At 39.2% G+C, this 23,051-nt stretch overlaps 1 protein-coding gene across 1 annotated transcript; it reads left to right on the top strand.

Annotated features, from left to right (window-relative positions):
- Positions 1 to 888: 888 nt before the first annotated feature.
- On the top strand, positions 889 to 21,949 carry st14a (ST14 transmembrane serine protease matriptase a). The gene is made up of 20 exons (XM_032545366.1): positions 889 to 1,079; positions 1,238 to 1,388; positions 5,388 to 5,538; positions 7,063 to 7,193; positions 10,460 to 10,530; positions 10,620 to 10,774; positions 10,914 to 10,949; positions 13,006 to 13,240; positions 15,021 to 15,163; positions 15,343 to 15,446; positions 15,528 to 15,643; positions 15,746 to 15,882; positions 15,965 to 16,069; positions 16,166 to 16,273; positions 16,351 to 16,467; positions 17,778 to 17,900; positions 18,043 to 18,229; positions 19,108 to 19,379; positions 19,730 to 19,866; positions 21,167 to 21,949. The coding sequence occupies exons 2-20, from the start codon at positions 1,344 to 1,346 to the stop codon at positions 21,323 to 21,325; spliced, it is 2,532 nt and encodes an 843-aa protein (XP_032401257.1). The 5' UTR covers positions 889 to 1,079; positions 1,238 to 1,343; the 3' UTR covers positions 21,326 to 21,949.
- The last annotated feature ends 1,102 nt before the right edge of the window (positions 21,950 to 23,051 follow it).

Below are 23,051 nucleotides of genomic sequence, written 5' to 3'. Positions count from 1 at the left end.
AATAATCACAGGTTTATGTAAAGGTATATATATTTTTTCTTTATTAAACATCATTTGGTTTAATCTTTTTGAAGCAATGCTAACAACAGAAAATCTCTTAGTGAAAAAACGTGTTTTATGCCTTTTCAAATCATCCTCATGACATTTATTTATATAAGGAAATTAAAAGAAAAATATAAAACCGAAATTTAGTACAAAAAAAAGATTAACTCAGGCTGGGAAAATATTTTGCTATAGGTGAAAAAAATTGCCAGAAGAACAATTTGTATTTTGTCTTTTTCAGCATAAATTGAGATTTGTCTCTTTTTCTTTTTTCTGTAAAAATAAAAATAAAAAAGAGCATTTTTATCACGCCGCTTCCCAGTTATACAGTATTTTTGTTTACTCTCTTGAAAGAAGACAAAACTAAGTTATAAGTAACTTTTCAGCAGGATATTAACTTGTTTTAAGTCAATTAGTTTCACTTTAAATATGGGAAAATGTCATATTACAACTCAAATGTCTTGTTATAGCACTAATGATTTACTTAAAACGAGCTCATATATCGTGCTGAAAAGTTACTTGCAAGTTCTTTTTGTTTTATTTCAATTGTATTTAGATATGTGAGATATTTAGATATTTGAAATAGAAACTAAACCTAAAATACTTGGTAAGTAAATCATTTCTGAAACGCAGAAAACATAAATTGTGCAGCCAGCGTGTAAAATGGAAATATTTACCCGTTTCTTCACTTTATGGTTTGTTTTCTTCACATGAAACTCGACAGTGGAGATGAGTCATAAATCCAAAACTGATGCGCGTAAAGATCACGTGACTGCATCGGTAGATTGGACCGGATGAGAACTAAACCGCAGTTTAACAGTTAATGTTTGAACCTGGCGGCTAATGTGGATCAGAACCGCGTCCAGAACCAACACATGCATCGTTGTTTATCGCTTTAGTGACGGGAAGAAAGCCCGGTTGTGTTGTTTACATCGGGTTTTGCTCTCTCAGGTAAACAGGAAGACACGCCCTCAGAAACTCCGCTCCCGGAAGAAAGGAGTCTTTTTCCGCGCCCGTCCCTCCTTTAAGACGAGCAGGTGGGCATTTTTATCTTAGGTGGAAACTGACCGACATCTCCACTGGAGCTGCAGTCGTATTTTAATTCGCTTTTCGGGATATTTAGATATTTTTTTACCGCTTAATTTGTTGTTGTGTTGATAAACTGAGGATTCACCTGCTGTTGCTGGGCCTGCAGGTTCACCTGGGAAGCAGCCTTCGGGATCCATCTACTGAAACTCACACAAAGAGCTCAGAGGACTGAAAAGCAACTTTTGGGGACATTTTAAAACAAAACTGGCGACATGGCGGACCCCATGGAAAGTGGAATAAAATACATGCCAAAACTGGTAAGTTTTCCTCGGATGGGTGGCGCTGTCTCCTCCGGGTTTCTGTGTTTTGTTCCATGATTTTCTGAATATGAAACCCCTTAAACCCTCGGAATGAAGGGAATTAAAAGGGTGTTTTCTTGTGTGTTTATTGTATACAGTCAACAAACACAGTGCGCAGGATGAGGGCTGTATCAGCTTGTATCTTTCATCAGCAAATTTGTTTCACTTGAGATTTAAAATAAAAAACTTTCTGAAACCAAAGGTTGCTGTTATCTAGAGATAAAAAGGAAAGTAAAACTTTTTGGTTTTGACTATAATTTAATAATTAATAACCCTAGTTTTTTGATTATCCTGGTGTTAATTGAAAAAGAAATGAATAAAAGTTACACCTGCGGTAGGTTAAATTCGTAATCTTAGGCATAAAAGTATTGTCGCAATAAAATGGTGACCTGATTTCTGTAGTAAAAAATGTCGTCAGGAGGAGAGGCAGAAAAATATCCCGCTGAACCTGAACACACCTTTTCCTGGGCTGCGTTTTCCAAGAACTCTGTACAACATAAACTCGCTCACGACTCTCTTCCTCCTTCAGAGCAGCAACTTTCACGCCAGCACCAACGTTTTGATTAAAACAGCAGTTCAAAAGTCAGTGGCAGTAAATTCCTCCAGGTTGGGGCTTGTTACGGTTTGTCCTCCATAAAATAAATTCAAATTAGCGACATGGAAACTAACCCTTCATATTTGGAGAATTTGAACCATTTTTTTTTTTTTTTTTTTTTTAGGAATAATTTGATTGCATCATGAGAATAAAATCCAGATTTGTTATATTTTGGGCTGCATCAACCTGTCAGAACCAAACGGATCCGAATGAAGATCAGTAGGTCAGATTATAAACGCCCCACCCAGCTGCATGTACTTTATCTGAGCTCAGAGAAAAAAAACAGACTAAAGTTTCAGGATATGCTTTTGATTCATAAACATGGATAATCTTGTAATGTATTTTATTCTATTTAAATCAAAATTAGTCACTGAGAAGTTAAAGAAAATTGTAAATTGCTCTTTGCAATAAATTCTCCCACTTTTTTCTGATTTTTACCTCAATATTTTGAAAATAATATTTTTATTTCTTAAGGATGTCTGAGCTTCCAAGAAGGTGCTTGGACTGTAATTGACATGATGTATGTAACTGTGTGATCATGATCCAGATAAACATTGGGAACTTATATTTCTGCTCTGCTGGATTTAAAACTTCTTGCTGTTTAGATCGGATGCTTGAGCTTTGGCCTCAGGCTTTGCGGTACAACGTGTCCTTTCAGTGCAGAAGTATCGAGCGTGGGCAAACTGAAAGTATTTCTGTCCTTACAGCTGAAACTTATGTCACAGTTTTGGTGACAATCATTATCAAAGATTAGTGAGGCTTAAAGTTGGAGTTGATCGTATTTATCTCAGATAAAATGGCTCTTTCTGTTTGATCTGTTGGGTAAGCTGTAAACCCGGTTGTTTTTCAGTTTCTGCTGCAGTAAATACTCAGGAACTTGTTGGTTTGCGGTTTGCTCTCCCAGCAGGTTTGGCAGGATTGTGCGTGGTGAAACCTTTGTTCTCCCTCCCCCGCCCCAATCGGTGGAAGTAACCACTCCGTCACCCTGAATCGGGCGTTACGGTCCCACCTCACGCGTCATTGGCTCTGGAAAATGGCTTTTTATTCAGTAGTGAAAACAAAATCTTACCAATTAATTTGTCTAGTTTCCTTTCTAATTACCTCAGCAAACTTGAAATAAGATAAAACTAACTTATAAGTAAGTTCTTAGCAAGATATAGGAACTTGTTTTAAGCCAATAACTGATGAAAATGATAGTTTCACTGGCAGATTATTTCACTTATAACATGGGGGAAAATGTCTGATTAGTGAATTAATCTGCCAGTGAAACTAGTTTGTTTTAATCAATTTTAGATTATTGACTTAAAACAAGCTTATATTTCTTGCTGAAAAGTTACTTGTAAGTTATTTTTCTCTTATTTCAAGTGCAATAAGATATTTGCTCTAGAAATCAGATCACTTGGTAATATTTTGTGTATTTGCAGTGAAGGAGTTCATATGTTAAGTTAAATCAAGAGAAACCAAAATAAAAACAGTGTTGCACATTTCTGACTCAGGAGAAACTATTTCTGTGGGCAGCTAACGTGTAACTACTGTACTTTAATGTATTTTACCTCCTTACAAACTTCTTTATGCTCTTTTTGTCTCTTATTTATTTCCCAATAACTTTTAATACCAGATAAAAATAACTTGAATGAATACAAAATGCCGTTTTCAATCACTGTCTTTATTTAGGTGGGGGGAAACGATCCAAACCAACCTGGCTCTCTGTGGAAAGATTTTTCTTTCGTTGTAAAATTGTGACGTTGCTTTGCATAATTTGCTTTGTGTGTGTGTGTGTGTGTGTGTGTGTGTGTGTGTCATTGTCAGCTCTGTAGTGTTACTAAATCACTTCACTGAAACCTGTCTGACAGCAAAAGATCTCAAACCAATGAAGTCAAACTGATGACAAAGTCAGTCTAGAGAAAAACTTTCCTAAAGCTTTGCTGCAATTATTGGCTAATAATATGGCTGCAATAATCATTTTAGTCACTCAGTATTCTATCGATTAGTCTAATTAATTGAATAAAAACATTGGCACACTCTGCAAATTTTCCATTAAACATCCTAGGCCTTCTTTGTACAAAAATTCATTTAAAATAAACAGTTCATATTAAAAAAAAAAAAAATGTTTTCACCTAAAATGCAGTGACAAAGTTTTCTTTTAGTGTAAACTTGATCATTTATAGCCAAAGATGCATCTGGACTATGGATGCAAGTGATCGTTTAAAGAGTTTATCTAAAATTTATTCAGCTTATTAATCGACATACGATTAACTGATGAGTGGTCATTTACTTAAAAACCTGAGTTTTGCATCAAGAAAACAAACGGCTACATTATTCATAATATGCTGACGGATGCGTTACCTCCGCTGAATGAGCGCTGTTGAGTTGAAACTTAAGGAGTTTGCGGAGTGTTTATATTTCAAAACAGAAACGCATGAAGGGGATTTTCCACACCACAACGTACAACGGCGTGTCTTCCGCCATCTTTGCTTTACGTATGATAAGCGGCGCCCTCTGCTGGATGGCGGCCAAACTACAACACTAAAAGAAAGATCTAAGTGGACGATAATATAACTAATCTTAGTCTAATAAACCATTAATCGACCATTAATCATAATTCGATTAATTGTTTGCACCCGTAATAAATAAATACTTAACATCAACATGTGAACAGCTGAGCCCTTTCTGCTCAACTTAACATCAAAACTGTTAAATTATTGGACAGCAAAACGTTCAAGATATTTCAAAATCTGGACCAGCTGAAGCTAAAATTATTCCAATTAAGAAGTTCAGGGTAGAACAGATTCAAATGGAAAATGTGTAATTTGTTTTGTACCATTTTGGCTTACTTACTGCCCTAAACATGTCGTTCTTTCAGAAAATGGTCGTCTTTTTTTGCCTATGCACTTGGATACTTGGATTATTGAAATGACAGTCAGCTAAGGTGGTAATCGATTTATCATTATTCATCCAATTAGTCGTTTCAGTCTTAATACACTCCAATATGGCTGAAATAAAAACAATTCTGCACTGAAAGTTCCTCTAAAGTGACGTAAAAGACTCGTTCTCACTTATCACAAACCCTTAATGGCAGTGATTGCTGCCAAACAAAGTGGGACAGACAGTAACGAAGTTTAGTTTTCACATAGGGTCAGATTGGTTTGGAAAACTATTTTCCCTTAACTAATAAAATAATATGAAGTATTTCACTGGATATACTTGTCTAATATTAAAAAGTGTTGATTTAAGTGGCACAAAACAAAAAACTTTAATCTTTAAGGAGGTCAACGAGTATTTTACTTTAAAATTCTCAGTTATTAAATCTTGACGCTGAACTGTTTTCCATATTTCTTAATTAATTTACTTTTGTTTTGCAGGATAAAGAGTATGAGTCTGTGCAGTTCCTGCAAACGGGGGATAGCAAAAAGCTGGAGAAGGGTCCGGGGAAGACGGGCGCTGTGATCGGCGTGGTGATCTTTGCTGTTGTTGTTGCTCTCATTACCGGACTGCTGGTCTGGCATTTCCACTGTAAGTAGCTCCAACTAGTGAATGGTTGTAATGGGAAAAACTGTGTGTCTTCTGCACACAAACAAGGAATTTAATCGCTTTATGTTACCCTTTTAAGGTTATTTTGTTGATTTATAAATGGTTATTGTTATGAAAATGAAATATTTTCCCAAGTAGTTTGAGGAGTAACTCATTGTACTAAATAATTTAGATAAATATGTATAAAAATACTAAAAATCAAAGAGCAGATTAGACTTGTGTGGTGATTTAAAGCAATATCCACAAAGAAAGACGCTGCAGAGAGCAAAACCTGTTCTCTGTTTGTGTCCTTCCTTCATTAATTTCTTCTTCCCTCCTGCCTATTTTCCTTCCTACCTTTTTCATGTCCTTCCTTCCTTCTTTGTGTCTTTCCTTCCCCGTTGGTGTCCTTATTTCCTTCCTTCCTTTCTTATTTGTGTCCGACTTTCCAGAGCAGGACACAAAGAGGAGTTTTTAACAGATGGTTTAAATGAATCCGAGGTCTGAGTGATGCCAGTAGGGTAGTGGTTGGGTGTTTCTCAGAGGTCTGAGTGATACCAGTAGGGTAGTGGTGTTGTGTTTCTCAGAGGTCTGAGTGATGCCAGTAGGGTAGTGGTTGGGTGTTTCTCAGAGGTTGGGTGTTTCTCAATCTCCTTTGTGTTTTAACTGAACTCGTCTCTGAACGAAGAGGAACCTGCTGGTTGACTGCAGATCTCTGACAGGCAATGGCATGTTGACAAGATCACAGATATGAAACAGCCAGAAACGTCCTTCCTCCATCCCTTCCTCTTGTTTTTTTTGGGTCCTTCCCTCCTACCTGATCTGTGTGCTTCATACCTTCCTTTGCATCCTTCCTTCCTCTTGTTGGTCTTTCCCTCTTCTTCTTTACATTGCATCCTTATTTCCTTCTTTATGTCCTTCCCTCTTCTTCCTTTGTGTCATTTCCTCCTATCTTTTCGTGCTTACTTCCTTCCTTGATGTCCTTCCTTCTTTACTTTCTTGGAGAAAGTTCTTCCTTCCGTATAGGAGAGAAAACTTTGGAAAGTTGAACCTGAAAGTATTTCATTTTATTTATTTTTTTTACATTAATGGAAAGTGAATCAGAGCCCTGATGGGCTGGACTTTCAATTAGCACACCATGAGTCTCTGTGTTTCAAAACCAAAATAGAAACTTTTTTTTTCTTGCAAGCGACAAGAAACTATTGTTCCCCTCTTTCAGCCAGCTGGCCAGCAGTGCAAGACATAACTGGGTTATTCTTCTATTCAATCAGCTGGAGAAAACTCAAGGGACTCCCACACACAACTGTATTTGAAACTGCAATGTTTTGTACCCTAACAACGATAACAACGAACACTTCCTCTTGTCTTTAGAGCGCAGGACATGCGGTGCGCTCCACTGCTACCAACTGCTAGCCAAAAAAAACACTTAAACTGCTGGAGAGACGGTCGATTGATTGACCTGAAACAGTAGAGAGGTGCATAAACACACTTCTACTGTTTGAGTTATGTGTGCTTTTTGTTTTTCAGTCCGTAAAGACGAATACACCAAAAGGATATACATTGGCTCAATGAAGATCGAGAACCAGGTGTTTGACAACGCCTATGAGAACTCAAACACACGCGAGTTCAAGGCCTTGGATGAAAAGGTGCAGCAGGAGGTAAGACTGCCGAGTTCTCTGACCCAATACACGAACACATTTTTCTATTTTTATTGTTTAAACATGAAAAGGCAGAGTAAAAGGGATTAAATTACTTAGGATCTTGATATTGGCAGGAACAAAGGGAATAATGAGGAAATGATCAAAGGAGGAAATGCCAAATAAATATCCATCCATCCATCCATCCATCTTCTTCCGCTTATCCGAGGTCGGGTCGCGGGGGTAGCAGCTTCAGAAGGGAGGCCCAGACTTCCCTCTCCCCAGCCACTTCTTCTAGCTCTTCCGGGGGAATCCCAAGGCGTTCCCAGGCCAGCCGAGAGACATAGTCCCTCCAGCGTGTCCTGGGTCTTCCCCGGGGCCTCCTCCCGGTGGGACGTGCCCGGAACACCTCACCAGGGAGGCGTCCAGGAGGCATCCTGACCAGATGCCCGAGCCTCAACTGGCTCCTCTCGATGTGAAGGAGCAGCGGCTCTACTCTGAGTCCCTCCCGGATGACTGAGCTTCTCACCCTATCTCTAAGGGAGAGCCCAGCCACCCTACGGAGAAAACCCATTTCGGCCGCTTGTATCCGCGATCTCGTTCTTTCGGTCATGACCCAAAGCTCATGACCATAGATGAGGGTGGGAACGTAGATCGACCGGTAAATCGAGAGCTTCGCTTTTTGGCTCAGCTCTCTCTTCACCACGACGGACCGGTACAGCGCCCGCTTGACAGCAGACGCTGCGCCAATCCGCCTGTCGATCTCCCGCTCCCTTCTTCCCTCATTCGTGAACAAGATCCCGAGATACTTGAACTCCTCCACCTGGGGCAGGACACCCCCCTTGACCCGGAGAAGGCACTCTACCCTTTTCCGGCTCAAGACCATGGCCTCGGATTTGGAGGCACTGATCCCCATCCCGGCCGCTTCACACTCGGCTGCAAACCGCTCCAGCGAGAGCTGCAGATCACGATCTGATGAGGCCAGTAGGACCACATCGTCTGCAAAAAGCAGAGACGAGATCCTAAGGCACACGTGTCAAACTCAAGGCCCGGGGGCCAAATCAGGCCCGCTGTAGCTTTTTATGTGGCCCTCCGGACTCTAAATTGCATCAATAAGCCCTTCCAATTTTTCACAAATCTGCAAAATTCACACAAAAAAAATCAACAGATCCCCACATTTTTTTTTCTGATTTTACTGAAATATTTTTCTCAAAATTGGCCAAAAACATTGAGTTTGAGTGACTATTGGCTCAGCCTTACTCAATGTCGAGCTGTAGTCCGTGATTAATGCAGCGATTAATAAAAAGTCACATTTAAAATCATACATTAGCAAAGAATTTGTAAATAATCCTTACAAATATTTCTAAATTAGCACCACAAAATATGTGACACAAAATCGTGGATACAAAATCAGTGTGAAAAGATGTCCAATATTATTTAATTTTAAGAAGCGCTTACTGAATGCTGTAACAATTATTGATATTTTAACAATTTAATGGGTTCTATCAATACATTGTGGCACAACCGGCCCTTTAAGAACATTCAGATTTTTGATTTGGGACGTGTTCAAAGTTTTGCCGGAGATGGGAGTTAAAGCTCCGTCTCACAGGGGATTCCGCCAGACGTTCCCAGCAGACCCTCACAACACGTTTGGGCCTGCCAGGTCTGACCGGCTTCCTCCCCCACCACCGGAGCCAACTCACCACCAGGTAGTGGTCAGTGGACAGCTCCGCACCTCTCTTCACCCGAGTGTCCAAGACATACGGCCGCAGATCCGATGAAACGACGACAAAGTCGATTATCGAACTGCGGCCTAGGGTGTCCTGGTGCCAAGTGCACATATGAACACCCTTATGCCTGAACATGGTGTTCGATATGGACAATCCATGACGAGCACAGAAGTCCAACAACAGAACACCATTCGAGTTCAGATCGGGGGGGCCGTTCCTCCAACCACGCCCCTCCAGGTCTCACTGTCATTGCCCACATGAGCGTTGAAGTCCCCCAGTAGAACAAGGGAGTCCCCAGGAGGAGCTCTCTCTAGTACCCCCTCTAAGGACTCCAAAAAGGGTGGGTAATCTGAACTGTCGTTCGGCCCGTAAGCACAAACTACAGTCAGGACCCGTCCCCCCACCCGTAGGCGGAGAGAGGCTACCCTCTCGTTCACCGGAGTAAACCCCAACGTACAGGCGCCGAGATGGGGAGCAACAAGTATGCCCACTCCTGCCCGACGCCTCTCACCTTGGGCAACTCAAGAGTGGAAGTATGTCCAGCCCCTCTCAAGGAGGCTGGTTCCAGAATCAGAGCCATGCGTCGAGGTGAGACCGACTATTTCTAGCCGGAACCTCTCGACCTCACACACTAGCTCCGGCTCCTTCCCCACCAGAGAGGTGACATTCCACGTCCCAAGAGCTTCTGCAACCGAGGATCGGATCGCCAGGGTCCCCTCCCTCTGCTGCCACCCATCCCACACTGCACCCGACCCCTTTGGCCCCTCTCACAGGTGGTGGGCCCATGGGAGGGGGGACCCATGTTTCCTCTTCGGGCTGAGCCCGGCTGGGCTCCATGGGTTAAAGCCCGGCCACCAGACGCTCGCCATCGTGCCCCCCTCCAGGCCTGGCTCCAGAGTGGGGCCCCGGTGACCCGCGTCCGGGCAAGGGAACGCCAAGTCCAATGTTTTTATCCGTCATTGGGGTCTTCGGGCTGCGCTTTGTCTGGTCCCTCACCTAGGACCTGTCTGCCTTGGGTGACCCTACCAGGGGCATGAAGCCCCAGACAGCATAGCTCCTAGGATCATTGGAGCACTCAAACCCCTCCACCACGATAAGGTGGCAGCCCAAGGAGAAGGCCAAATAAATGTTTTGATGTCTATTTATTTTATAGAGAAGCTAACTTTTTTCTGTAGACTTGAATTAAATACATTTGAGACTGTGTGATAAGAATGTTGGAATTATAATAAATCATTAAGATTGGATTTTGTATGTAAATAATTATCTGGTTTTCAGCCCTTCAAGGTGTTTGTGTTTTTTTATGCTACATTTTTTGTTGATTAAATCAATATAGTGTTTTTATCTTCTGATTTCATTTAAAAAGAAAAAGAAGGATTACAAATTGGGAGTTGTAAGATAGCAACATAATGCCAAAAATGTCAAGTACTAGACATTGTATATGTTAACTGTTTGTTCTATGAAGTGCAATATAAATTTTTTTAAAAAGAAGAAATTTCATTGTTTAACCAAGCTTTTCTTTGTGATTTTTTTTCTTTATTCTATTGCAACCTCTTTCAGCTGAAAACTATTTACTCCAGCAATCCAACGCTGAAGAAATACTACGTCAAATCTGAAGTTGACGCATTCAGGTATAGAATCCGTAGAGTCAAATCTCTGTTCCTGTTGGTCGCATATGTTGGGTATTTGCTTAAATTGGTTGTGATGTCTTTGTGTCCAGTGAGGGTATTGTCGCCTACTACATGTCTGAGTTTAAAGTGCCTGTGGGCCAAGAAAAATCTGTTGACGATGCCATAGCTGGTTTGAACCAAAGACCGAAAGGACTTCCAGTGAAGTCAAGAAGCAACCTGCAGGTTACAGACATGAAGACCTCTGGTAATCATCACTTACTCTGTATCTGGATTGACGTGGTGCATGAATCTTGATATTAACAAGTTGTTGTGGTTGTCTGTTGCTACATCCTGTGTGGGAGGACTTTTAATCTCATTCTGTCTGTTTTTGGTTTCTTTCACAGTTATAGATTCCAGAATGTCGCCAACGTCATTTAAGAGTAAGTACCGAAGTTACATGTGTCTTTTATATATATATATATATATTTTTTTTTATAAGACTTAACAATATTTTGATGAACTAAAAGTAAAGCATTTTAAGCAGAGCTAAAGGGGTGATGTAGGTACCATACATAACTCAGTTAATTTGAACTGAAAAGCTAAAATTGGGTTTTTTCACCCGATAGTCCGGTAGACTCAGTTCGATTTGTTACATTTTTAGCGGGTGTAGTTCTCTTTCACACTGCAGTGTCAAACAAACCGAAAACTTTGAAAAACCTTGTGCCCCCTGTAGCTTTTAGTTTTTACTTATTACTTAGAAAGCTATAGAACCTACACATAAAAAGAGCTTTAAATTTGGGGGAATGAATACAAGAAATTTAACGTTTTAAGTTGAAAGCAGTTATGCTTCTTTCCCACAGCTGCCACGCTTTTGAACGTTTTATGTTTATAAAACATAAACTATAAGGACTGTACTCCCCTATCCTCTCATACAACAATAACACATGGACTATCCTCACACACACATCACGGACTGTTTTCTTCACACACACATGCAACCTGTAAATTTTATCTGCCATTATTTATCTATAATCCATTCCCTAACATTCTTGTATAATCTGTATAATTTGTATAATCTGTGCATATAGCTCCCATATTTATATTTATACACAATATCTATATCTCTTGCTATAACCCCTTATAGTCCATACATACATAGTCTTGTACATCTGTAAATAAATATTTATATCTCGTAGAGCACTTCTGGATAGATGCAAACTACATCTCGTTGCTTGTACTTGTGACAGTGCAATGACAATAAAGTTGAATTCTATTCTAAAGATGGTAACACTGCAGCAAAGCAAGCTGCCACAGGAAGTTAGAAAAGGAACTGCTTTAAATGGTCATGAACTACTGTGCTGTGGAGGTTTGCCATGTTTAGACCAGGCAACAGTATGACGAATAAATTGAAAAAACTGTTTTAATGATTATTTCATTTAGTTGAGCTACAAAACATTGTGAAAACCAACCTAGCCCTTAGTAAAAATTGAATTATTCGATGGTAAGGGGGGGAAGGGGGGCAGGCGAACGAACAAACCTAATGTGGGGGGGAGGGTGAGAGACGATCGGTAGACCAGAGGACGAAAGTAAGAACTGGGGGGAGCAATACGGGATATTTACGGCACCTCCCGGAGGAGAAAGGCTGCCGTACTGCAGGCATCGCGCCAGTCATTTTAAGGATGCTTATTGGTCCCAAAAACGATGAAAACCCGGGAATTATCATCAATCAATAAAATCCCCATGGGCCGAACTTGAAAATTGGACGTTATGCCGCTAACACTTAGCTTCCGACAACAACTCAGAGGTGGAAGTCAGAGCTCCGCGCAACACAAATAATGTCCCGGTCGTAGCACGGTGCGCTAAATAATAAAACATAAATTAACGAGGCTTCGAGGCAGGTAAATTTTCCTCTAGGAATTTTAATAACCAAGGCACTTGAATCATTCGAGGAATCGAATGACTCTTTAAGTCATTAAAAATGTGCCGGTCCATGATCCTCCAACTACTTTTTGTCTTCTTCTTCATGGTTTGCGTCAGTGGCAACATCAAGTTGTCGATCATGTGACTCCTGTGATGTGAAAAAAGTCTTTCCATTGCAGTTTTGAGAAATAAACCAATTTTGAAAAACCACCTCATCCTAACGCCAAAACTTTTTATCAAGAGTTTTTGTGAAATTGCCGTGCTTCCATTAAACAAATTTATTTTCGACCTGTGATATGACCCAACTATATGGTCAAATGTAACTAATGATGAACATTCAGATGGCAGAGGGAAATATTGCAAAACCTCTCAGGATCAAACTAGAATTCAGAGTAAACAAATCTGTCTGACGAGGAAGAAGCAACGGCGACAGAGAAATGAAACAAAGACTCGTTAAGATTTAATTTACTAATCAAAGGCAAGATTAAAACAAAGCATGTGAAGTTTTGGTTAATGTGTGATTGTGACTTACTAAGTAGAATTTAATATATTGCATTTTATGTCTGTGTTTTTCAGCGCATACAAAGTTGAAAATACATACAAAGCCCCAAGAGATTGTTAAGATCTCGACCAAAGGTTTCCCCAACGATGCGTATGAACCGAACACCTTCACGCAGTGGGAGCTGCGAGGTGACGAAGGAAGCATCATCAAGCTTGACTTTGACACCATGTATCTGGAAGAAAACTGCTCTAATGACTTTGTGAAAATCTATGACTCTCTGGTGCCAATAGAGAACCGCGCTTTGGAAGAGTGAGTATATCTACCGTTTTTGGTGTACCTCATGGCTCTGCACTGGGCCCTCTGCTTTTTAGTTTGCTGAATACTTCTTAGCAGAAGTAGTTAACACCATTGGCTGGTTATCCACTTCATGCTTCACTTCCCATGTAGGTAAAACCGTTCATTTAGAGGTCTGTCAATAGAGACCCAAGATTGCCAGCAGTATTTGGGTAAAATAATGGACGCACAGCTTGTGCACTAAATTTAATTGTTTATTAAATTTAAACTGATGAAATTTACTTTAATCTTTAGGTAAAATAGTACATTTTAAGGCACACATAATTATGTATGTGGGAAAAGTATAAATACTACTATATTCAAGTGACTGGACAGTGAAGACGTCAACATGAAGAGATGGAGCAGGCTGTAGTTCTTGAGCAAGTTTAGGTTATTCAGTGTTTGTTGCGGTAAGATGAGGCAGATTTTCTCTTCTGCCATCATCTATTGGAGAAACAGCATCAGAGCCCAGGACTCACAAAGGCTCAAAAGCTTGTAGAGAAGGCTGGTTCTGTTTTAGAGATAACTGGGGAACCACTGGAGATGATGGTGCAAAGAAGGATTCCTTATAAATTCAAGAAAATTGCCCTTAGCATCATCTCCAGCCCACTGTTATGTAACGGATCGTCTTCAGTCAGAGGCTTCTTCAGAAATCGAATATGCTATGTTGTCTTTTTAGAATAAAAGTTAAATTTATGCAGTGTTGAGACGAGGTATTTCTACCAATTTTTCGTTGTCACTTCTCGTCTCCCCAGGTTCGTAGATGCCGGGTGTAAAAGTGAAACCAAGACGATAGTCACTGTTCAAATTCACAGTCAAACAGTATTTTATTCAATCAACCAAAAGCATAAAACCAGACCAACATCTCAAGATCATCCGATACCAAAATCACAAAGAAAACATTAATCACCTTTAGAAAAAATATGACTACATCTTCGGAGAGCACCGTGTGGACAGAAAAAGGGCAGTCAGCGATCTGATTGGAGGTTTTAACTTAGATACGTTTATATCAAAGTAGGCGGTTCTTTGCTGTCTGATGTATTCTGACGTTACTGTTCAGAGGTGGACTTTTCCAACGTGCAGGCAGCACATGATGATGGGCTACTGCTGCACACAGGCAACGCGTGATAATTTTCTGCACAGATGTTATTTTGTGCTAAAACATTTCTACTCAAGGACGTGGGACCAGCTATCTGGCGCATTCCTCAAAGCCTTTACTCCCTATTACTCCCTATCCCTTTAAACGGCTTCAGACCGGTTTCTGAGACCACACTTTGCTCTCTTCACCCCCCCATGACCCCACGCCTTACTACGTTAAACAGCACGTTTTGATACAAAAGATTAAAACACATATCACATATAATATTTTTCAAACTTGCGTAGAACAACATGGATAATTTATGATTAGTACGTATATCATGCTTGAGCTTTTCTGATTTTTATTTACCAAAATTAATCTTGAGAAGTTTTATTTCTCCACTGAATATATGTGGCCTACAGACCAGAAGAATTTGATCTAATGTAAAACACTCTACTGATTAAACTATAAATGAAACAGGTTAGCTAAAGTCGAACATCATAAAGTACTAGCATAATCAAACAAATGTTTCCACAGAGGTTATAAATGTCAGATGCCACCAGCCTTGGAAAAGCTAAAACCTATTTAGGTTAAAGTCAAAATTCTTTGGGGAAAAACGAATCTTTCGCACTTCGGGGTTATGAATTAGTTGTTAAAATGCATGACTGTCTTCTACAGGTTGTGTGAACACTACTCACCCAGTGAACCTTTGACGTTTTATTCTTCTGGAAATGTCATGCTGGTTACAATGGGCACAAACGAGGAATACGACTTTCCAGGATTTCGGGCATCTGTTTCACAAGTGGAACCGGCAACCTTACGTAAGTGTTGAAGCCTTGATTTTATTTACGCATCCAGATTACTTTGACAAATGGCAAGATTGGTTTGGATTGTATTCTCATTCCCATGAGGAACAAAGTCATCCTTGAAAAAAGCTTTAATTTCTCAGATTTCATCTATTGTTTCATATTTAAAATTATTTATTTAACTGTCTATGTAGGTCAGACCTGCGGTACCAAACTAACCGATTTAAAGGGGACCTTCTCCACTCCCAACTTTCCAAACTACTATCCTCCTAACATTGTGTGTGATTGGGAAATAGAGGCGAGTTTTCCTCATGAACACCTTATTCAGTGATTTAATATACTTGTATTCCTGTATGCTTACTTATCCGTTTTCTTGAAGGTGCCTAGCAATAAGGTGGTGAAAGTTGCATTCAAAAAGCTCCTGTTGGCTGAGCCAGGGCAGGAAGACGGCAAGAACTGTTACAAAGACTACGTGATGATTGATGGAAACAAGAAGTAAGTTCAACAACGATGAGTTTGGGATTTTAAATCGATGTGAAAACAGGTTTGTAGAAAAAAGTAAAAGGGTTTGTCATTGCTTGCAAATCTGTTTCTCAGACTGTGTGGAGATCACAAGAAGGGAACTCTAGTTGAAATCAGCACAACCAACAAAATGACATTGCGGTTTCTCTCCGATCACTCCTACGTAGACAGAGGCTTCCAAGCAGTGTACGAGGCCATTGACCCCGTAGATCGTAAGTAATGGAACCACGTTTAGGTCTACTTTCCTCTTAAAGATGTGTCTTTTATTTTTCACGCTCACTGTGTCGTCCACAGCTTGCCCTGGTAGGTTCCGTTGCAGAAATGACCAGTGCATCTTCCAAAACCTCACGTGTGATGGCTGGAACGACTGTGGAGACATGAGTGATGAGAAGAACTGCAGTACGTTATTTACTCACATTACATTTGAACTACTTGTTGCCGCCATGGTTTTATCAGTGTATAACAAACACCTGTTCTAAACCTTTTCTCCTCCAGAGTGCAAAGGAGACACACTCTTGACCTGTGGAAATGGGTTATGTAAGCCCATGTTCTGGAAGTGTGATGGCATAGATGACTGCGGAGACGGAACAGATGAGCGTGATTGTAAGAGCCGCTGGCACTGGAGATTTCAATGGAAGGATTTCAGACCAGTTTTTCATACATCCTTTTATTTTTTTAAGGCACATGTGACTCTGCACACATCACCTGCAAGAACAAAAAATGTGTTTCTGAGAAGAAACAATGCGATGGAAAAGACGACTGTGGAGATAATTCAGATGAGCTCAACTGTCAAAAAAGTAAGATTAGTGGATCTTTTTTTCTGTTTTTGTCACTTAAGTTGTTGCTGTCCAATAATGCAATGCAATAAACTTAAATATAAATCTATAAGAGGTCACATTCACTTTTCAATTAGCAAAAGTGCCGCTACAGTAAGCCAAATAATCAAATAAATATTTAAACAAGAACTAATGGGCAATTGAGATGTAAGGACGACAGTCTGATTGTCACTCCTTCAATCAGGTTGAGTTAAATGGGAGTAGAGATCAGCAGTTTTTTTGCAATTATTTAGGAAATGAAAGGAAGGTTGGAAATGGGGCAGAGGTAGTGGTTGTTCTTGGGACCAGAACCACCAGGATTGGGGAGTATTGAATGGAGTGACTGCGATTGTTTTCCAAATTGCCAATATAGCCTTGGCTTCTACTTGTTAAAGTCACGCTAATTTGTCTGTACACCTAGTTGAGGCTTATAGACAGCTGTTTTTACAAAAGTTGAAAATGGCTGGCTTAGAAACTGAGCCAGGTCTCCTCCCACCTAACATGTTTGTTAATTCGCTCAAATCGATGACTTTGCCTGAATTTACGCCACATGATTTTTACCACTATATCACAAATGGTGTTTCACATTAGACTAGAGCAAACTTAAACACACAAGTGTTTGCTAAGTAGTTTTTGGTACATGGTAGGTTACATGATGGTGGGGCTTTCTATTTGGGGTTACTAATGAGAAGACACATACCTTCTAAATAATGCAATATTTGATTGCATCTTAATAGTCTTATTTACTTATCAAGTGTAAGAACGTTGATGTTCTTACCTTGTAACAGGTGTATTTGCTGCTATTCTGCAAAGACATCGAGGGCTGCCAGTCCTTGATGGCTGCTTTCCATTGCTGTCTTCTTTCCTCATCAAAAGGCCTAATTCACCCTATCTCAATATAGAATCGGAATTGAAAATTGTTTGGAACCAGAATCGTACAAATTCAAACGATGTCCAAGCCTAATTATTACAGCAAAAGACTTGCTGCTTTAATTGCTACAAAAGGTGGTTCTATAAAGTTTAAACTGAGAGTGGTGAATATAAAAGCACACCACTTTTAGGATCTTTATTATTAACATTTTATTTTACAAATATGCACAATTGTTTTATCAAATAGAACCCAATAAAATGCATTGAATTATGCAGTTGTAATATTGGGAAATTATGAAGAAGTTGGAGTACGAATACTTTAGCAAGGCATTGTTGCTAGTCTAGCAGAAAATGCTAAAATACCCTGTTATTGCTGTTATCTGTTTTAAAAGATAGATTTAAAATTGGTTTCGTCTCCCCAGATTCTGAGATACAATGCACAGAGTCTACATACAAATGCAAGAACGGCAAATGCATTGATAAGGTGAACCCAATGTGTGACGGAACGTCCGACTGTGCAGATGGATCTGATGAGGAGAACTGTGGTATGTTGCAATTTAAGCATGTCTGAGATGAAACAACTCCTGCTTATCTTCATCTTCTGAGCTCAGCCTTTCTAACCAAACCAGTTTTAACACGACAACAAGTTGCCACATGTATTCCTGTTACCATCTGTTTGCTTTTCAGCCTGTGGAAAGAAACAGTTACGGTCGTCTACGCGTATTGTGGGCGGTCAAGACGCCGCACTAGGGGAATTTCCGTGGCAAGTCAGCCTTCACTACCACACTTACGGACATGTGTGTGGAGCGTCCATCATCAGTAAAATATGGCTGGTCACTGCTGCCCACTGTGTGCAAAATGAGGGTAACCTTAGGTAAAGCTTCAGCTTATGCCTTTTCAAATGTAACATACTTCAACCATTGAGCTTTATAATAAACATAGCAGTTAAAAGAGATGAGATCTAGTTCTGGGTGAAGCATTTTTTGTTTGTTTTTTAAATGGGCTGCATTTGCATAAGAGTACAAATGGAAAATAGCTAGTATTTTCCAGCTATTTCAGTTGCTTAATTATTAAATAAACTTCTATACTTACTAAAATTGGCGTGTGTAAATATTCAAATGCCAGTGCTTACCTTTTAAAATTTTGGTAGCTTCATCAGTTCATAGCGTCCAGAAAATTTTTTGTATCTGCTTTTAAAGTAATTGTCCATTATTTATTCAAAGTCTGCCATACGACATCGCATCTCCATAATGCATAAGGTTTAATGGCTTCAGTAGATAATATTCACCATCAGAAGGTCTTTTATTTATTCTGTTTTGAATCTAATCTGTTGAACTTTAGAGCCAGCAGGACCAAAAAGTTGGGAATAGAGTTCAACATAAAAATTAAATGAGAAACTTGAGGATTTAAATGGCCATTTCTCCCCATCACTCATTCATATCAACAATGCAAATATATTTGTACATCATGGTTTCGGTACAAAATGGTTGGTCTGTAGGTGAAAAATACTACTAATGTAAATTCTAAAGTAGATCATGGCAATCAGTGGATTTAGAATTAATGCACAAATTGACATGGAGTCTTGAAAAGTATTCAGTTGTTTTCAACTGAATGTATGAATATTCACTGCAGCTGTCTTTATAACTCCTTCTGATCTAATGACATAACTTTTGACTTTCTGTATACTACAGTTGTATCTATTCTTTTCCCATTGAATCTGATTGTCTGATCTGCTTCCCTGTTTGATCTCAGATTCGGAGAGCCTGCAAAATGGGAGATTTATCTCGGTCTTCATGACCAACAGAAGATTGACAAATTTGTTGTAAAAAGGAAGCTGAAGCAGATCATACCCCACCCTAACTACAACCCTAATACCTTTGACAACGACATCGCCCTGATGGAGCTAGACACCCCCATCGAATATTCAGATTACATTCAGCCCATCTGCTTACCAACCGCCGACTACAAGATTCCAGCCGGCCAAAATGTGTGGATCACAGGGTGGGGAGCAACAAGAGAGGGAGGTGAGTGTGCAGGAATACATTTAAGTATGAGCTCAAACAATTCCCCATTCTCACTAGAACATGTTAAATGAAATGATTGGACTTAAACTATGGCCGTTAAAGGGCATCAGATTTTATACCAGCAAAAGCTGAAAAACATTTTAGGCTTTTTGTGATTGATGAAATGTAGGATGAATGTATTCTTTTAGGACAATTAGGTTTTAACGTTTGTGTTTTACATATACCATGTTTGAGGCTATAGTCTGCTTATATTTATAAGATATTTTAGTGTTTAGATTATTCTAGTGCAAATGATCAGTGACATGGTTCTATGATTCTATTGATTGTTTTGTTTTTTTATCATTATTCAGGAACTGCTGCGAAGACCCTCCAGAAAGCTTCAGTCCGAATCATAAACCATAGCGAGTGTAATAAATTAATGAGCTTTCGTCTCACATCCCGGATGTTGTGTGCTGGAGTACTGACAGGAGGAGTGGATGCTTGTCAGGTTAGGAGTTTATTTTTCCTTTACTCTGACTTTGTTGGTCTACTTTTCATCTTGCTTTGCGTCCCTTTCTTTATGTTCTATCTTGAATTTTCCTTAATTTCAGTTTATGAAACTGTTTAACGGTTCTACAAACTTCTCCATAATGCAGCCCACTTGTAGATATACATGGGATAATTATCCTGCTTGAATTATGAGACAGCAATTGTCATCAAAAGTACAATTTAATGGTACATTTAGATGAAAACCTTGTAATATTGGGTTCCGTTAGCTATTTAAAATACTTACAGCTCATGTGTAAAATATTTATAGCACAAGGCTCAACATTTTAGAATTCAGCCAATAAACAATTTTATCTTCGGCTCTAAATCTCAAACTGTATTTTTTTTCATCTGCTTTCAGTGTAGAATAATCTAGTTCTTGATTCACATTTCGACCAAGAGGTGATCAGACGCCATCCTTAAAAACGGGCTAAAAGCGATATGAATCTATAAAGCAAATGCTAACTTAAGCGTCATTAGCAACCAACGGTTAGCAATGTGGCTTCACGGTTGCCAAGCAACGGGATATACGCCGCAGTTTCGGCGGGAATAAAGGCCAGGCCGTCCAATTCCACAGCCACTCACATACGGTCTTCGTGGTCGATGAATGACCTCCAGAGCTATGATGACAGGTTAACCTCTTCACGCTGCATCCGGCTGCGCACTTCGTAGGGGACCGCAGCCGTTTCGCAGATCTCCATTTTCCTCTGCTTTCGTCTGTTATCCGCTCCGAAACGCAGAGGAACTACAAGACGCATGCGCGGGAAATGAGAGGTCGCGCGATAAAGCCAGTGATTACAAAGGAGTGATTTGTTTGTTCGCTTGTTTATTTGGATCCATTCCCCATTAGCCACTAGCATAACAACGGCTACTCTTCCTGCTGACCACGTCACCAGGATAAAGCCTTTAACAGTTGCACACACTTGACATATTATTAGAAACATTAATTCATAAGTGTACAATTGTAACACTATATAATAAAATAATTAAGCTGTATTAGATGTTTCTAATAATTATATTATTAATATCTTAATTATGAATTAGTGCTGTCATATTTTTGCCGTAGTTCTAAACGTTCAAAATTACTTTTTCCTGCCTTGCTCTCCGTCTTTGTCTGTGATGAATTAATAAGTTTTATAACAACATATTGAACAGAACAGCCCAAGAAGTATGCAGAAATTGACTGGTTTTTGTTACTCTCCTATTGCCTTCTTGTTGTGATTTGGTTACATTGGTTTCATATCTGTGTTTCCTTCCTTTAGGGAGATTCTGGTGGACCTCTGTCCAGTCCGGAAGGTGAATGTATGTTCCTGGCAGGAGTGGTCAGTTGGGGCGACGGCTGCGCTCGTAGGAATAAACCAGGGATCTACTCCACTGTCACTGAATTTCTTGGCTGGATCAAGGAGAAGACTGGAGTCTAGTCTAGTTTAACCTTATCGAACAGGATCATTACGGATATAAACTGCTGACTTGAACAATTCATTCAATGAGACTCCAATCTGACAGACCATCCAGCGGATTCAGTGAACTTGACTTCTGGTTGTAGCGACATTGGAAAATGAACAACTTTTACAGCAAGTCCTATGCCTTTTAACCCTACTGTGATTGTTTTTTGTTGTTGTTTTTTACCAGGATGGTGATTGGTTATCTGCTTTAAATGTAAATGTTTTATTTTTGTGTTTTTATTATTATTTGATGGAGTACCAATGTTATATGATGCATAGGACATAGTTTTAAGGCACACTTGTTACACAAACTTACTTTCAAGAGCAAACTTTGAGCTGTGTAAATGAAAATTATTTGACTTCTTTTGCTCTTATCCTCTAGGTTTTGTTTATTTAAGCCTATTAGACATTCCTTTAAAATCTGTCATCACTTTTTCACGAGTTTCCATCATTGATATCGTTTTATTTCCAGAGACACAGATTTATATGTGCTTGGAAAAAGTTAAACGTTGGGTAACAGTTCCTGCAGTTTAATTAGTCTAAAATTATTATAAATGTATATTTTATAGCAGATGGCTTCTAATAAAATTTTAAATAACCTTTTGTGTAAGTGTGGGTTACTTTGCTTCTGGTCTGTTCATAATGTATTTTATTTAAACAAAACTGATTGTTGAATCAGAAGCTTAATTATAGTGGGATGCTGTAAATAAAATTAGGAACCTCAAATGTTTAGGTTTACTCCTGGTCCTGGTTTCTGGTCTAGCATAGAGTGTGCACCCCTGGTTTTTGACCTCTGATGATCATAAGGTGGGCAAAAAAAGGCTTTCTGCAAAAGTTGTTGCACTGGAAAACAAAGACAAAGTTTTAGTGATTGAATTTAATTTCCGTCTTGGATTAATAAAGTATTTTTAGATAAAACAAGTGTATAATTTCCAGTAGAAACTGTGATATTGAATCAGAACAATGATTCATTTTCCAAATGTGCTTCCAGTGTTTTGGTGATTTTGATTTGACATAAAATGTTGTTTTATTGTTCACATTTAAATTCTTAACTGCTTTGTCTAATGCAAAATATTATGTATATATTGTTTTGTATCTTAGACCTTATTGTTGAAGCATCCGTTATTATGCAGTATGTTTATTTTCCATCATAGTTTTCAGGTAGATGCTCCTAATTGTGTGGAAAAAAGTAATCGCAACTGTGCCTTAAAAGGCTATAGGTTTAGGAATAACGAACTGTAGTGTTTGACATAACAAAAAAAATAATAATCAACCCTCCTCCCCTCTCCCAACAATGAATTATAGAGAAGTGTAAGAAAATTTTTGGAGCTCCATGAAGGTTCATCATTTAGTGTTGAAATTGGCCACATAAAGCGACACACATTTTTTATATATATATATATATATATATATATATATATATATATATATATATATATATAAATGTTAGTCACCCTTCATCCCATGTGTATTAGCTACTGCTGAGGTACTGATTGTTTTAAACTTTTAATATTTCTGCTTTGATTTTTTCCTTTGCAACTGCAGTTGAAATATCTCTTAAACTTGTTTACCCCACATAGAACCCTATTGACTGTTCAAAAATAGTTGAATGGTTGTCTCTAACTTACTGTTGGTTTGAGGCTGAAATTCGCATTTTTTACGAAAAATGTGGGCCTGGTGTTTTCTTTTCCATAAATAGAAG

Source organism: Xiphophorus hellerii, chromosome 18 (genome assembly GCF_003331165.1).
Source record: "Xiphophorus hellerii strain 12219 chromosome 18, Xiphophorus_hellerii-4.1, whole genome shotgun sequence".
Lineage (NCBI taxonomy): Eukaryota > Metazoa > Chordata > Actinopteri > Cyprinodontiformes > Poeciliidae > Xiphophorus > Xiphophorus hellerii.
The sequence above is the reverse complement of the archived record's forward strand: the minus strand, read 5'-3'. Positions and strand labels throughout refer to the sequence as shown.

Bases quoted from the DNA above. Each gene is read 5' to 3' on its own strand.
- st14a (XM_032545366.1), top strand. From the start codon at position 1,344: ATGGCGGACCCCATGGAAAGTGGAATAAAATACATGCCAAAACTG. The intron at 7,194-10,459 runs GTAAGACTGCCG...AACCTCTTTCAG, and splicing joins ATGAAAAGGTGCAGCAGGAG to CTGAAAACTATTTACTCCAG. The intron at 16,274-16,350 runs GTAAGAGCCGCT...TATTTTTTTAAG, and splicing joins CGGAACAGATGAGCGTGATT to GCACATGTGACTCTGCACAC.